This window comes from Dermacentor andersoni, chromosome 2 (genome assembly GCF_023375885.2).
Source record: "Dermacentor andersoni chromosome 2, qqDerAnde1_hic_scaffold, whole genome shotgun sequence".
Lineage (NCBI taxonomy): Eukaryota > Metazoa > Arthropoda > Arachnida > Ixodida > Ixodidae > Dermacentor > Dermacentor andersoni.
In genome coordinates, this window is record NC_092815.1 from 16,373,210 (window position 1) to 16,388,485 (window position 15,276).

General features: G+C 45.7%; 1 protein-coding gene and 1 long non-coding RNA gene across 2 annotated transcripts; one reads left to right on the forward strand and one right to left on the reverse strand.

The window, feature by feature from the left end:
• Nucleotides 1–342: 342 nt before the first annotated feature.
• Nucleotides 343–10,618, forward strand: LOC140216069 (uncharacterized). Its single transcript, XM_072286357.1, has 8 exons — nt 343–797; nt 873–998; nt 3,236–3,395; nt 3,784–3,947; nt 4,133–4,341; nt 4,669–5,035; nt 8,490–8,586; nt 10,497–10,618. The coding sequence occupies exons 1-8, from the start codon at nt 586–588 to the stop codon at nt 10,503–10,505; spliced, it is 1,344 nt and encodes a 447-aa protein (XP_072142458.1). The 5' UTR covers nt 343–585; the 3' UTR covers nt 10,506–10,618.
• Nucleotides 9,142–10,570, reverse strand: LOC140216070 (uncharacterized). Its single transcript, XR_011892709.1, has 2 exons — nt 10,515–10,570; nt 9,142–10,429 (listed from the first exon to the last, which is right to left on the reverse strand). It is a non-coding gene; the product is annotated as an uncharacterized lncRNA (long non-coding RNA).
• Nucleotides 10,619–15,276: the final 4,658 nt, after the last annotated feature.

Consider the following 15,276-nt stretch of genomic DNA (forward strand, 5'->3'; position numbering starts at 1 on the left):
TTTTTGGGGGCAACAATCTCGCGTATCTTTACTTCTTATGGTTCTAGTTGTTGTTGGAATCGCACCGCTGGCCCGAGTTGTTGGGGTCTCGGTGCTGACGCCCGTTATTGCCAATGGGTCGCAAGCCCCAAGGGTAGCGTTGGCCTGGCGGCCTGGGGCACTGGAAGCATCCGAAGGTCCCGGCAAAGCATGAGAAGACTGGTAACAGAACAACTTGTTTATTCTAACATAGCAAAAGAGCGGCCGGTCAGGTCGACCGAATTGGAGAGACGGGAGAGCACGTAACTCAACAGTACAAATCGGAGCCTCTCCCTTGGCGTCCGGGGGCAGCTGCTCTTAAGGCGCGTCCACGCTACCGGCAAACGTGCCGTAACGGCGCGCCGGCTTCCGGCACCGTAGAACGTCGGCCGCGCAAGGGTCGTCCAAACTGCACGGCAGTTTGGCCAGTGCGGCAGTCACGTGACACGAACCAGTCTCACAGATGCTCGCAGCACGAACGTGATCCGACGAGATTGCGCGCCTTTCCTATCATTTCGCGCGCTCGGTGGGCTGTCTGCTCTCTCCAACTTCCAGCGCTGCGCTGCGATGCCCGCTACCGGCGTTGATACAGATGATACTTTAATTACTTTGAATGTCATCATTCTGGCGTGTTCCCTGCTACTCCGGCATCGGCGCACTCAAAACGCAAGGCGGCGAAGGTTCTGGGTGCGACCAAGTTGGAGATACAGAAACGTCGAGGGACAAGCGAGTGCGCTTCTACCACGGCTGCGCGCCAAGGACGAAGCTTATTTTCGAGAGTAAGTTGTGAGGATTCTTAGCGTTTATAGCGAGCCTTCGTTTAAAAATGTAACGATCGATTCGATCCATCGCAGTTTTCTGAGGATGCCACCGAGCATCTTCGACGCATTGCTCGCACTGGTCCGACCGCTCATCGAGCGCCAGACAACATCGTTTCAAGACCCAATTTCGGCGCACGATCGGCTTGCTATGACAATCAGGTAAGTTTCATAGTTGTTCAGGCATTGTTGTGCTGGGAAAGCGCTGTTGTGAAAGAATTTTGCTCTGCCACTTATATACTTGCGTTGTTACAATTCTCGTTCCTAGGTGTGTATGTCGCATTGTAACTTTGTTTTGGCATGCGGAAGCAATACTTGAGCGTTCAAGGAAGCTGCACTTTAACTCACAGTGCTGCATTTGGGCTGGTAATTAGATTATCAAGTTTTTTAAAATTCTTCTTTCTATTTTAGACTGGATTGCGAGCAATTTGCTGCTCTTGGAAGTGTTCCTGCAATGGAGACAGATTACTTAGTTGATTATGCAAGAAAAATAATGTGTTGCATGAACGTTATGCTTACTTGTTTCTTCCCCTGGTACAGTATAAGGATTTGCTAGTAGCCTGAAAAATTATTTCAAGCACTCGTTAACCCTTTGAGGGTCGAATTATTTTGAAAAAAACTTTCCCAGGTGGTCAAATTACTTTATTGCGGATCTTGAATGTACAAGATGTATTAAGTCGGGAATAAATAGTAAAAAATAATTAGGAACAATATTTTGGTGTCGGCATCACTCAGAACTGCAAAATGTTTAATAGTATTTCCGAGCATGGTACTCCTTGAAACACGGGTCTACGCACAGCGCCTTATCGCAGTCTGCACACCTAAAATGCGTGTCTCTTCTCTTGAAGCGAGGAGTTGTGTTGGCGCACACATGCCATCTCTGCGTGCGGCTGCCTTGGGCAGAGGTCTGAGGCACCCTCTCGCGTAAGCGCGTTGCCGCGGAGAGCGAGAATACCTCGCGAACAGCGCTGATAAGCAAGTGGTGATAAACAAGCCAAGAGCAGTGCCAATCAAGATAGAAATCAACTTCCGCCGCCCCTGCGAGAGCGTGCCGACAAAGAGGAAGACCACGTTTCGCGCGCCTCCGTTGCGATCACGCGTCGGAACCGAAACCGCGAAAGCGCGTTGCCACTGAGAGCGAGAATATCTTGCGAACGGCGCTGAAGCAAGCTAAGAGTAGCGCCAATCAAGATAGAAATCAACTTCCATCGCCCTGCAAGAGAGTGCCAACAAAGAAAAAAGTGACGTTTCACGCGCCTCCGTTGCGATCCGAAACCTGCGAAACCGAAACCGCCAAAGGGGCGTTGCCGCAGTCTGAGCGACGCGCTGAAGTACAGTCTAGTGCACTGTACGCTGAAGCTAGCAATCAGCTCTGTTTATCTCCCCAAGAAGGTAGCACCAATTTCAAACGCATCTTGTAAGTGCTAAGAGGTGGCAGCACCTCCCGATGAGCGTTCATCGTCATTATGGCGCGAAATTTCAATCGGAGGGTCGGAACCGTAACCGTACTTGGCTAAGACCTTGCGGGACAGAAAACCGCCGCCGTACATGTACGGCGAAAACCTTCAAAGGGTTAACAGATCTCGAACTGAGTTTGGTGTTTCAATGACGCTGTATTATGTAGAGATCTGCTTGATGCAGCAACACTTGCAGAACTTCCGTAACGACTGAGAAACAAATACAAAACAACAGGGAATTCAAAAATAATGTTTGAACTCGTAATAATGTGTGATAAAATGTTGTGCTTTATTTATTAACCCTTTCAGGGTCGATCTTTTTCACCACATGCGACCGCTCAGGGTCGATGTTTTTAATTGCAGATTCCAATTCTCCTGAGGGACCTACCTCGATAAAAAAATTGCCTTAATTTTTCTAGGGCGATCGTAAAGTGAGAAAAAATTATTTTGCGTTTGTATATATGTACTGTGTATAAGCAAAACGTGTCACAAACTACCCCGAATGTCATCTTATCGCCAAGCAGAGGCAATTAGTTTTCGTGACTCTCAAAAAGAAAGAAAAGGAAACGCATTCATGGCGGCATTCTTCCTATGCGCACCCCTGTGAGCACTAAACGAGTGAGAAACAGGCGGTCGCCCTTTGAGCGATTAGTAACGAGATAGCCATCAGTTTTGTGAGCGCAAGAAGCCGAAACCACCCACGAAACAAAACCGAAACCGCAGCCCGCGCCAGTGCGCAAACAGGTAGTACATAGACGCCCCAGAGCAAACTAGCTCTAAAACAAACCATGCAATGAAAACTGAGAGATGAAGGTGCGCTAAAAAAATTCCCTGTATTTACATCTAAAGTGTATTGTAATTTATTGTTACATCAGTGAAAGCAATGTCTCAGGAATGCTATTTATCAGTTGAGATACAACATTAAATATGCTTGTTTTCCAGATTCCTTGCCAATGGTGACACTTTCAGGAGCTTGTCATACAATTTTTTGATTGGACGGTCAACTGCAGCCATGATTGTGAAAGAAACTACAGGCGCAATATGGGATGTACTGCAGGCTGGTTATGTGAGGTTCCCGCAAACCAGCAATGAATGGAAGAAGGTGAAAGTTCGTGAATCGACATTGATATTTACATGCTTTCTAGCCACAACTAAATAAAATTATTATCAGGCATCTATCAAGCAACATATCTGGTCAAATCAGTCTTCACGGCACTGTGGACAGGTGTTTATGATAACTTATTTCACTTGATTATGCTGATCAAGACAGATAAATCCTGTGGTTGCACAGTATGAAACAGGAAACAAGCTCACCAGGAAAATAATGAAAAGTTTAAATGACATGCAGTGCAATGAAATATATGACAGCTGTCAGTTTCACATCTACTTCAATTTTTTCTTTGAGGAAGCAACCTTTGGCAAAGCTCTGCAGTTTCTGATGCACATGTGGTGTGTTGCGTAATATTTTTATGTGCATGTCACTGTTTCAGATTGCTGATGAAATGGAAGAGAAGTGGAATTTTCCAAACTGTATTGGAAGTATTGATGGGAAACATGTCCACATTGAGTGCCCCAACAACTCCGGCTCTAGGAACCTCAACTACAAAAAGACATTCAGCGTGGTTATCATGGCTGCTTGCGATGCAAACTACAGGTTCAAATTATTTTACTTTCTACTAGATGGCAGTAAGTGCAAGTTTAATTGGGGACATGGTTAGACATGTATTCAGCTTTGCCCATGGATAATGCATAGGCACACAGTATACTTATGAACGTTAGCAGTGTGTTCAATGGGGCTGGTTGGTGCATTGCAGGTGCATTATTCCGTGTTTATTTCAGATTCATATATGTCGACCTGGTGCATTATGGAGGCGAAAGTGATGGTGGAATATTTTTGAGGTCACCACTGCCTACTATACTTAACGAGCGCAGATGTGGAATACCACCCCCTGCAAATGTTGGTTCGGCAGGCCTGATCCCCTACCTTATGGTTGGAGATGAGGCATTCCCACTAAAGCCATCTCTCATGAGACCATATTCTAGACGTGGTAAGTTATCTTGTCCACTTTGTAAATATAAAGCTACATTACTTTCATTGCTCAATTTTATGACCCTTGCCATAAATCGGCAATCATTCAGGGTGGCCATGACAGTCTTCCTGCTTTCCATTAATGTAGCCATTGTTGAGTGTAAAGAGAGCTAACAAGGCGTATCAATGCCAACTAGGATGACCACTGCCATTGCAAGGTCATGAAAAGCCAAGCATAACATGTTAGGTATTGTTGTTTGTGGGAAATATTGTCAAAAATAGACACTTTCTTTGAGATTATGGATGAGGTGTCGCCGCTGTTTAAATGATTGCTGCTTTCTCTTAGATCTCCAAAGGCATCGAGCTGATGGGACAACGAACGAGGCTTATGTTATGCGAGCCACATTCAATTACCGCCTGAGTCGAGCAAGGAGGCTCATTGAAAATTCGTTCGGCATCATGGCTAGCAGATGGCGCATCCTTCGAAGACCATTCAGAGCCTCTGAGGAGAGCACTGAGAATATAGTGAAGTCCTGCATTGCATTGCATAATTATTTAATGAAGGACTCTCCTCTCTCGAGAACAACATATAGCCCACCTGGATATGCAGACACTGAGGATTGGGAGGGAAATATAACAGAAGGAAGATGGAGGAGTGAAGAAACTGGGTTGCCATTGAAAGACATTGATAGCACTGGATTTCATTCCTCAAGGTAAATCGCAAAAGTCCCGTCTGTAATATCGCATTATGATTATGCATCCAGTTGAACCAATACTGCACAATAAGTGCACTATGTGACAACTTGTGTTACAAAACAAACTTCGCATGTGCTCTTTCTTTTGCATTCCACAATGTACAAGCTCGGCCTATTTGGCAAGCTTTTACAACCTTCATAAGTCTGACTCAATTCTGAGCCTCCCACATCTATGGCATCTCTCACAGCCATGTTGCTATGCAATGTTGCATCAGATAATTTACAATGTATGAAAGTAAAATTTGACAGCAAGCTGGTAAATTTTTTACATGCAAATTTAAGCAAGAGCTTCAAGTGGTGCTGTTTAGTAAAAAAACAGACCATCAGGTTCCTCTGCTTAAGGCCCTCCATGCCAAAGAAAGGGAAACATTTGGTAGCAGTGAACTGGGGACGATTACAATTGCGGGAATGGCCTTCATCCTGCAGTGGACATAGAATAGGCTGATAATTAGTCTTGCCACAAATGTAAATTTGTGCTTGTGTTTACAAGGAGGCTGTTACAGTGCAGGCCGCCATTGGAATATGAACCTGGCAACGTTTAACGCTAGAACGTTATCTAGTGAGGCGAGTCTAGCAGTGCTACTGGAAGAATTAGAGGGCAGTAAATGGGATATAATAGGGCTCAGTGAAGTTAGGAGGCCAAAAGAAGCATATACAGTGCTCAGAAGCGGGCACGTCCTGTGCTACCGGGGCTTAGCGGAGAGACGAGAACTAGGAGTCGGATTCCTGATTAATAAGAATATAGCTGGTAACATACAGGAATTCTATAGCATTAACGAGAGGGTGGCATGTCTTGTTCTGAAACTTAATAAGAGGTACAAAATGAAGGTTGTACAGGTCCACGCCCCTACATCCAGTCATGATGACCAGGAAGTCGAAAGCTTCTATGAAGACGTGGAATCGGCGATGGGTAGAGTGAAAACAAAATACACTATACTGATGGGCGATTTCAATGCCAAAGTAGGCAAGAAGCAGGCTGGAGACAAGGCAGTGGGGGAATACGGCATAGGCACTAGGAATAGCAGGGGAGAGTTACTAGTAGAGTTTGCGGAACAGAATAATATGCGGATAATGAATACCTTCTTCCGCAAGCGGGATAGCCGAAAGTGGACGTGGAGGAGCCCGAACGGCGAGACTAGAAATGAAATAGACTTCATACTCTGCGCTAACCCTGGCATCATACAAGATGTGGACGTGCTCGGTAAGGTGCGCTGCAGTGACCACAGGATGGTAAGAACTCGAATTAGCCTAGACTTGAGGAGGGAACGGAAGAAACTGGTACATAAGAAGCCGATCAATGAGTTAGCGGTAAGAGGGAAAATAGAGGACTTCCAGATCAAGCTACAGAACAGGTATTCGGCTTTAACTCAGGAAGAGGAAATTAGTGTTGAAGCAATGAACGACAATCTTGTGGGCATCATTAAGGAATGTGCAATAGAAGTCGGCGGTAACTCTGTTAGACAGGATACCAGTAAGCTGTCGCAGGAGACGAAAGATCTGATCAAGAAACGCCAATGTATGAAAGCCTCTAACCCTACAGCCAGAATAGAATTGGCAGAACTTTCGAAGTTAATCAACAAGCGTAAGACAGCTGACATAAGGAAGTATAATATGGATAGAATTGAACAAGCTCTCAGGAACGGAGGAAGCCTAAAAGCAGAGAAGAAGAAACTAGGAATTGGCAAGAATCAGATGTATGCGTTAAGAGACAAAGCCGGCAATATCATTACTAATATGAATGAGATAGTTCAGGTGGCTGAGGAGTTCTATAGAGATTTATACAGTACGAGTGGAACCCACGATGATAATAGCAGAGAGAATAGTCTAGAGGAATTCGAAATCCCACAAGTAACGCCGGAAGAAGTAAGGAAAGCCTTGGGAGCTATGCAAAGGGGGAAGGCAGCTGGGGAGGATCAGGTAACAGCAGATTTGTTGAAGGACGGTGGGCAGATTGTTCTAGAAAAACTGGCCACCCTGTATACACAATGCCTCATGACCTCGAGCGTACCGGAATCTTGGAAGAACGCTAACATAATCCTAATCCACAAGAAAGGGGACGCCAAAGACTTGAAAAATTATAGACCGATCAGCTTACTGTCCGTTGCCTACAAAGTATTTACTAAGGTAATCGCAAATAGAATCAGGAACACCTTAGACTTCCGTCAACCAAAGGACCAGGCAGGATTCCGTAAAGGCTACTCAACAATAGATCATATTCACACTATCAATCAGGTGATAGAGAAATGTGCGGAATATAACCAACCACTATATGTAGCTTTCATTGATTATGAGAAAGCGTTTGATTCAGTCGAAACCTCAGCAGTCATGGAGGCATTGCGGAATCAGGGTGTAGACGAGCCGTACGTAAAAATACTGAAAGATATCTATAGCGGCTCCACAGCCACTGTAGTCCTCCATAAAGAAAGCAACAAAATCCCTATAAAGAAAGGCGTCAGGCAGGGAGATACGATCTCTCCAATGCTATTCACAGCATGTTTACAGGAGGTATTCAGAGACCTGGATTGGGAAGAATTGGGGATAAGAGTAAATGGAGAATACCTTAGTAACTTGCGCTTCGCTGATGATATTGCCTTGCTTAGTAACTCAGGGGACCAACTGCAATGCATGCTCACTGACCTGGAGAGGCAGAGCAGAAGGGTGGGACTAAAAATTAATCTGCAGAAAACTAAAGTAATGTTTAACAGTCTCGGAAGGGAACAGCAGTTTACGATAGGTAGCGAGGCACTGGAAGTGGTAAGGGAATACATCTACTTAGGACAGGTAGTGACTGCTGATCCGGATCATGAGAGTGAAATAATCAGAAGAATAAGAATGGGCTGGGGTGCGTTTGGCAGGCATTCTGAGATCATGAACAGCAGGTTGCCATTATCCCTCAAGAGAAAAGTTTATAACAGCTGTGTCTTACCAGTACTCACGTACGGGGCAGAAACCTGGAGGCTTACGAAAAGGGTTCTACTTAAATTGAGGACGACGCAACGGGCTATGGAAAGAAGAATGATAGGTGTAACATTAAGGGATAAGAAAAGAGCAGATTGGGTGAGGGAACAAACGCGCGTTAATGACATCTTAGTTGAAATCAAGAAAAAGAAATGGGCATGGGCAGGACATGTAATGAGGAGGGAAGATAACCGATGGTCATTAAGGGTTACGGACTGGATTCCGAGGGAAGGGAAGCGTAGCAGGGGGCGACAGAAAGTTAGGTGGGCAGATGAGATTAGGAAGTTTGGAGGGTCAACATGGCCACAATTAGCACATGACCGGGGCAGTTGGAGAAGTATGGGAGAGGCCTTTGCCCTGCAGTGGGCGTAACCAGGCTGATGATGATGATGATGATGTTACAGTGCTACGCTTTTGACGTTATTTATGAGCATGTTCTTTTGCCATCTTCTAGAGCTGCAATGGACGTGCGGGACCGGCTTGCGCGGTACTTTATACAAGATGGCACGGTGCCATGGCAAGAAAGAATTGTAGCACGTGCAGGCACTAAGGTAAGCACAAGGTTAAGCAGCCAGAGGGAGAGCGGGTTGGCAAACACCTCGCGTGCGACCTAAGATGGATTCAACAGCTGACCGATGATGTTTTTCTCTCCTGCCGCCTTCCGACTCTTGTCCCATAGTGTTACTGAGCATGCCTAGAGGCATCAAACGGTAGTGCCGATTTCCCTTTCTTTTTCAGCAGTGACAAGCAAAACACAAGTACTTAAGAAAAAATATACATTGCTTAGGCGGCAAGCTGACACATTACTTTGAACGCCCAATGGAACACATGCGCACCAATAGCCATTTTACCTTGACATTCTTCAGCTAAAAACAAACTTCAAGGAAAAAAATATTGCATACTTTCTTAAGTGGGAATTGAAACCTAACTATATTTAATAAGCTATGCTTCAGTAACTTAATTTTAAAAAAAATGTACGAAGTGGACACAGTGTGCATGCATGGTATTTATTGCACTTGTTCTAGCTTAACATGTCTATTGCATAATTTGAGTGAGTGTGAACTGAGTACACAAGACAAAAAGGAAAATGAAACTGCATATTGAAACATGGTAAACAATACAAATTTATTTTCCTCATTGCAGTAGCAGCACATGAAGTATGCTTGAATGAAATGATATTGCTATTCAAAAGTAAAAATATGACTTGATTAAATATGACTGAATGTGAAATAAGTTCAAAATTATGTTTATCCTGAAGGACTTACATTTCTGCCTCAAATTGAAACATGATAAACATTTATTTTTCTTCATTGCACAGTCCCAGGACATGAGGTATGCGTATGCTTAAATGATATTGCTGGTCAAAAGTAAAAATATGACTTGATTAAATATGACTGAATGTGAAATAAGTTCAAAATTATGTTTATCCTGAAGGACTTACATTTTTGCCTCAAATTGAAGCATGATAAACATTTATTTTACTTCATTGCACAGTCCCAGGACATGAGGTATGCGTATGCTTAAATGATATTGCTGGTCAAAAGTAAAAATATGACTTGAATAAGTATGACTGAATGTGAAATAAGTTCAGAATTATGTTTATCCTGCAGGACTTGCATTTCTGCCTTAAATTGAAACATGATAAACAATACACATTTATTTTTCTTCATTGCACAGTCCCAGGACATGAGGTATGCGTATGCTTAAATGATATTGCTGGTCAAAAGTAAAAATATGACTTGAATAAGTATGACTGAATGTGAAATAAGTTCGAAATTATGTTTATCCTGCAGGACTTGCATTTCTGCCTTAAATTGAAACATGATAAACAATACACATTTATTTTTCTTCATTGCACAGTCCCAGGACATGAGGTATGCATATGCTTAAATGATATTGCTGGTCAAAAGTAAAAATATGACTTGATTAAATATGACTGAATGTGAGATAAGTTCAAGATTACATTAATCCTGAAGGACTTGCATTTCTGCCTTAAATTGAAACATGATAAACAATACACATTTATTTTTCTTCATTGCACAGTCCCAGGACATGAGGTATGCATATGCTTAAATGATATTGCTGGTCAAAAGTAAAAATATGACTTGATTAAATATGACTGAATGTGAGATAAGTTCAAGATTACATTAATCCTGAAGGACTTGCATTTCTGCCTCAAATATTAATGTTTGTAATTTAAATGTAACCTCGCAGCGCATTTTTTGTGGCAGCGTGCGAAGCTTACTTGCCACCCACTGCCCCATCGCTGTGCATTCATCCTCTGCTTCTGGCTGCTGCTGCTTCTCGCGGATGCTTCGCAGTGATGCAGAGCATGCCCCGAGCACATTTGTTATTGTGCTTTCAATCTGCTCTCCATTCTTCTGCCTCTTTGTCCTGAAAAATACAACAAATGACAGAGAGTAGTTAAAAGTACAATGTCTTGTGCACTTTTCTCTTTCAGGAAATCTGAACCTAGTACCGGGGAGGATGAGCAGCAGGCAGCGCCCTCTTTGGAGGCCTGCACGAAAACAAAGAAAGAAGAATTAATGGAAATATCTTGCATTAAACTTCATATTACCTTGACACAGTTGTGGCTTCTGTCATTCGCATTGGTGCTGCAGTATCAGTGGATGTCGAGCTGAATAACAAATTCAGTGCACATTGTAAACGCCAGACCAAGCATATTGCTACGTGTAAGGCTACGAGCATTGATGCGTAGATGCATGTGGGTCAAGAGAGAAAGAGGACGAAGTGAAGCGGAGGAGATGATATGGTGTGAATGTGAAGTTTCTGTGCTAAATATTCTCTTAGCCTGGTGTCGTTTCGCCGTAACAGTATGCAATAAAAACTATTTTGCTCAGTCATTGCTTTCTTACCCGTCAGAAGGAGAAAAAAGGGAGAAAAGGAGAGGCAGGGAAATTAACCAGGCTAACGTCCCTTGGCTAACCTGCACAGAGGAAAGGGGATAAGGAATTGAAAGAAAGCAAAAGAGAAATAGTTCACGTGCAGAGCAGTAGATGTAGGTTGTTCATAAGCACCTTCTCTGATTCATAGATCTTGGGAAAACAAATTAGCTTACCTCGCAGGATTTCCACAGATTACTACTGTTGGCGATGCACTCCAGCCTTGCTCAACGAAGGAACTGTGTAACCATGAGACAAAATGCATTATTTCTAACCTCCATGCACTACTATTGCTATGGTTTGGTTTTGTCAATTATTTTATGCCAGTGGCCAATTGGATAAAGTGGCAGCATGTGTGTTATAGAAGCTAAAAAACGTCCTGCATGATATATACTTGCCATTCAATGTCGCCATCATAGTAGAGCTCAGAGTCTTCTGGCTCCCTGTTGGATATGCACATACAAATGAGAATTTCAATACTTTTACAGTGTTCAAAAGTGCATAAAGGCAACATGTCACAATAGTACCAATGGGACTTTCAAACAACGTAACGACATTGTTTCCAGAGCATGGTCATGCTGCGCCGTAAACTGTCTTGGTAGGTTCAGGCTGAAGGCAGTGGTCATATGTTGGTAAAACCGTTAATGGCCACAATAAGCAGCCAGAGGGAGAGCACAATAAGCACTTGCCTGATGTCTTCATCAGAAGCAGCTGGGTCTGCACCTTCGGGGCACCTTCATTGCAGACAAAAGATGTCAGGTTGGCAATACAGAAGTAGCTCTGAGCACACTTACATTTGCGAAAATAATGTCTGCGCCGTCGACTCATCACTTGGGTCACTGCAGCAGTACAGAGAATAAATTGCTATCCATCCTTGACTCGCGAAATGACTGCAAATAATTTGTACATACTTACCCCTCGTGAAGTGGGGTGCTTAGGCTGCAGCGCAGCAGTGACCTGTAAAAAAGCAGCTGTTAAATCAATTTGCGAAAGAAAAACATAAAATGGTCATTCATTGTAATCTTTAACAGATATGCTACATATATCGCCGCTGGTTACCAGGTACCTTTGTTCTGCCTCCGGTATATTATTGGAAGCCCTGAGAGAGAAAAAAGAAGAGGCGTGAAAAAGCGTAAGCAACAGCTGATTGAAAACCAAGCATGCAGCGACTCGTGACAGCGCGCACTGCCTTTTCTACGTGCACGCAACAGCGCTGTAAAACATAACTGGGGAACGAGTCAACAGCGCGCCGTCGTGTAGCTCTGCATGACCAGGCAATAACGATAAATGTACGCTGAAAGTTACCTCTCGGAGTAGTGGGCTGTGCCCCTCAGTATGCTATCGACGATGCCATACAGCGCCCACTTGGGAGTCTTCGCAGCGCTGCCTCCAGCGCCGCTTCGCGCTGTGCGATCTTGCTCCGTTCTTATCTTGTTCCAGCGATCTCTCGCATGTCTGAACTTCATCATAGCCTGATGACCTAAAGAAAATAGCAGCATTGTCTCAGCCCGCGCGCACAGTATGTCCTTCCGCAGCGCGGGCGAAGGAGATGCTACATGCATGCTTACCTGTTATTCCAAATTCCTTTCCGATTAGGTGCCACCTGTTCATTTTTGCTTCCGTGTCTTTGTATTCAGGCTTTGTTTTATCATATAAAAACGGATATTGCCGCACGACTTCTAAAAATCTCTCGATCGGGAATTCCATTTGTGTTGATCGGTGAGCGTACACAAACAAATATGGACCCTAGCAGACGGTGCCAAGCGCGGGAACTCAAGCGGCGGCGCGGTGACGGTAGCCATGGCAACCACTCCTCGGTCGCTGATTGGCCACGTCGCCGTACGGCAGCCGCACAAATGGGTCCTCGTCCCATCCTCCGAACGGCAAGACAATCTCGCCGTTCGAGAGCAAAACCGCCGTCGCACGGCGGACCGCGAACGGCAAACGGCGTCCGGCGAGTTGCCGTGCCGGTAACGTGGACGCGCCTTTATACTCCCGGTGTCGCGGTCCAAAAGGGAAGGAGGGAAGGTCACGGGATGAAGGTCACGGGACGGCGCAGCAGGAGCCCACGACGGCGCGAACTGTCGGGCCGAGAAACCTGCTGAACCGAGTGTAGTGACGCATCGCCAACCTTCACCCACACGACGGCGTGAACAGTTGAGCCGAGAGACGTCCAGGCTCCTCATTCGGGGAACTCCGCTCCCCGGCTGCCGCGCTTTGACAAGCGAGGGCACACACACACACACGCACACACGAAGACACGTGGCACTGAAACACGCCTGGACACGCTTGGCGGGTAGGCGTTGCGGCGGCGTCGAACAGGCCAAAATGTCCGCCGCTTTGAACAAAGCCCCGGCGTCCGTTGCATCCGCGCCGGCATTACCGCGCGTTGTAGGCGAAACGTAACAGACCGCCCCGCCGGGGGAAGGAGATCCCGATGGTCAGGGGACTGCATCCGCTGTCCGGAGGGATGTCGCTCGATGATGCTCATAACCGTAGTCGGGCGTCCTTTGGCGTTTCTTGAGCGCAGCGCACAGAGAAGGCCTCGTTCTCACGTTCAGGTGCACACAGGACACTGCAAAGTGACTTCGGGAGAGTTGACATTTTTGTTCTCGTTTCCGGCAAGCGTTAGAACCACGCCTGAAAGTCAACCGCTCAGTCAGCAAGCACGGCACAACCCTCACTAAGCCCTGCCAGGCTCTTTCCCCTTTTTTACTGCTGCCTAGTTCCTTACAGTAGTTTAGCAGCACTCAGAACGCGTCCACAAATCGGAAAAATTGCACTAAAAAGCACATCATCACTTTGAAACACTACACAAAAGCAATAAGTTAAAAAAAATCCTGCCTCAGGAAGAAAAACATCAGTAACAAGCAATTTTGAGGCTGATTCCCACGTTAGGGGCTTCGACTTAAGCCATCGGCGTTACCGTTGAGACTCCCCTTTTTGTATCGCACCTCAAAGGAATATTGTTGCAAAGCGAGGCTCCAGCGCAGGAGGCGGCCATTTTTGGGAGAGATGGTCTGCAGCCATTGGAGAGGGCAGTGATCCGTTTCAATGATAAACCTCGAGCCGGCTAGGTAACATGACAATTTCTGAACGGCCCACACGATACACGCACACTCTTTCTCGGTGGCGCTATACGCCTGCTCACGACTGGTCAGCTTACGACTAGCATACAGGACGGGGTGTTCTACTTCTCCATTTTCCCGTTGGCACAGTACAACGCCCATGCCTCGCTCACTAGCATCACACTGAACAACGAACCCTTTTGTGTAGTCGGGCGATCGTAGCACAGGCTGGCTTGTTAGGGCGCTCTTTAGGGCGCTAAAAGCTCTTTCCTTCGTCTCATCCCAGACGACTGTTTGCGGCTCTGTCTTTCTTAGAGCATCCGTCAAGGGAGCCGCGATATCAGAGTACCTGGGGATGTACCTCTGATAGTAGCCGGCGACACCTAAGAACGACCGAATATCGGTCTTCGTGCGCGGTTGCGGGAAGTCTCGCACAGCGGCCACCTTTATTTCAGAGGGGCGGCGACGACCCCGACCAATCACGTGTCCGAGGTAGACAACCTCGGCCTGTGCTAACTGGCACTTGGGAGCCTTGACTGTCAAGCCCGCATCGCGCAGGCGGGTTAGCACTGCCCGCAAGTGCGCCATATGTTCCGGCCAGGATGCGGAGAATATCGCTACGTCGTCTAGATACGGTAAAGCGAATTCTTGCTGTCCCCGCAACACTTTATCCATGAGGCTTGAAAAGCAGTATGGCGCGTTCTTCAAACCAAAACTCAAAACTTTAGGACGGAATGTCCCCATTGGTGAAATGAACGCCGCATACCTACTAGCCTCTTCTGTAAGTGGAACCTGCCAATAACCCCTGACAAGATCTAGGGTGGAAATAAACTGAGCGCTACTTACTCTCTCAAGGCGCTCCTCGATGTTAGGGATCGGATAAATTTGATCCTTAGTGATGGAATTAAGCCTGCGGTAGTCGACGCAAGGACGAGGTTCCTTGCCCGGTACCTCAACTAAAATCAAAGGGGAGGTATAATCACTCTCACCCGCTTCAATAACACCGAGCTGTAGCATTTTCTTTACCTCAGCCTCCATAATATCGCTCTGGCGGGGTGACACCCGGTACGCCTTGGATCGTACTGGCTCTGGGGAGGTAAGTTCTATGTCATGAGTAAGGACAGAAGTCCTACCAGGCCTCTCAGAGAACAGACCTTGAAACTCTTGTAAGAGCTGGTGTAGTTCGGTTTTCTGCTCAGGCGACAGCGATGCTTTACTTATTAAGTCACTAATGACTTGATCGGTGTCTTTCCTGTTCGTCACTGAGCCT

What these genes read in the sequence shown, in the direction of transcription:
- LOC140216069 (XM_072286357.1), top strand. Translation starts at nt 586, where the DNA reads ATGCCCGCTACCGGCGTTGATACAGATGATACTTTAATTACTTTGAAT. An exon ending in CCAGCAATGAATGGAAGAAG is followed by an intron (nt 3,396 to 3,783) that starts GTGAAAGTTCGT and finishes TCACTGTTTCAG; the next exon opens with ATTGCTGATGAAATGGAAGA. An exon ending in GCTTGCGATGCAAACTACAG is followed by an intron (nt 3,948 to 4,132) that starts GTTCAAATTATT and finishes TGTTTATTTCAG; the next exon opens with ATTCATATATGTCGACCTGG.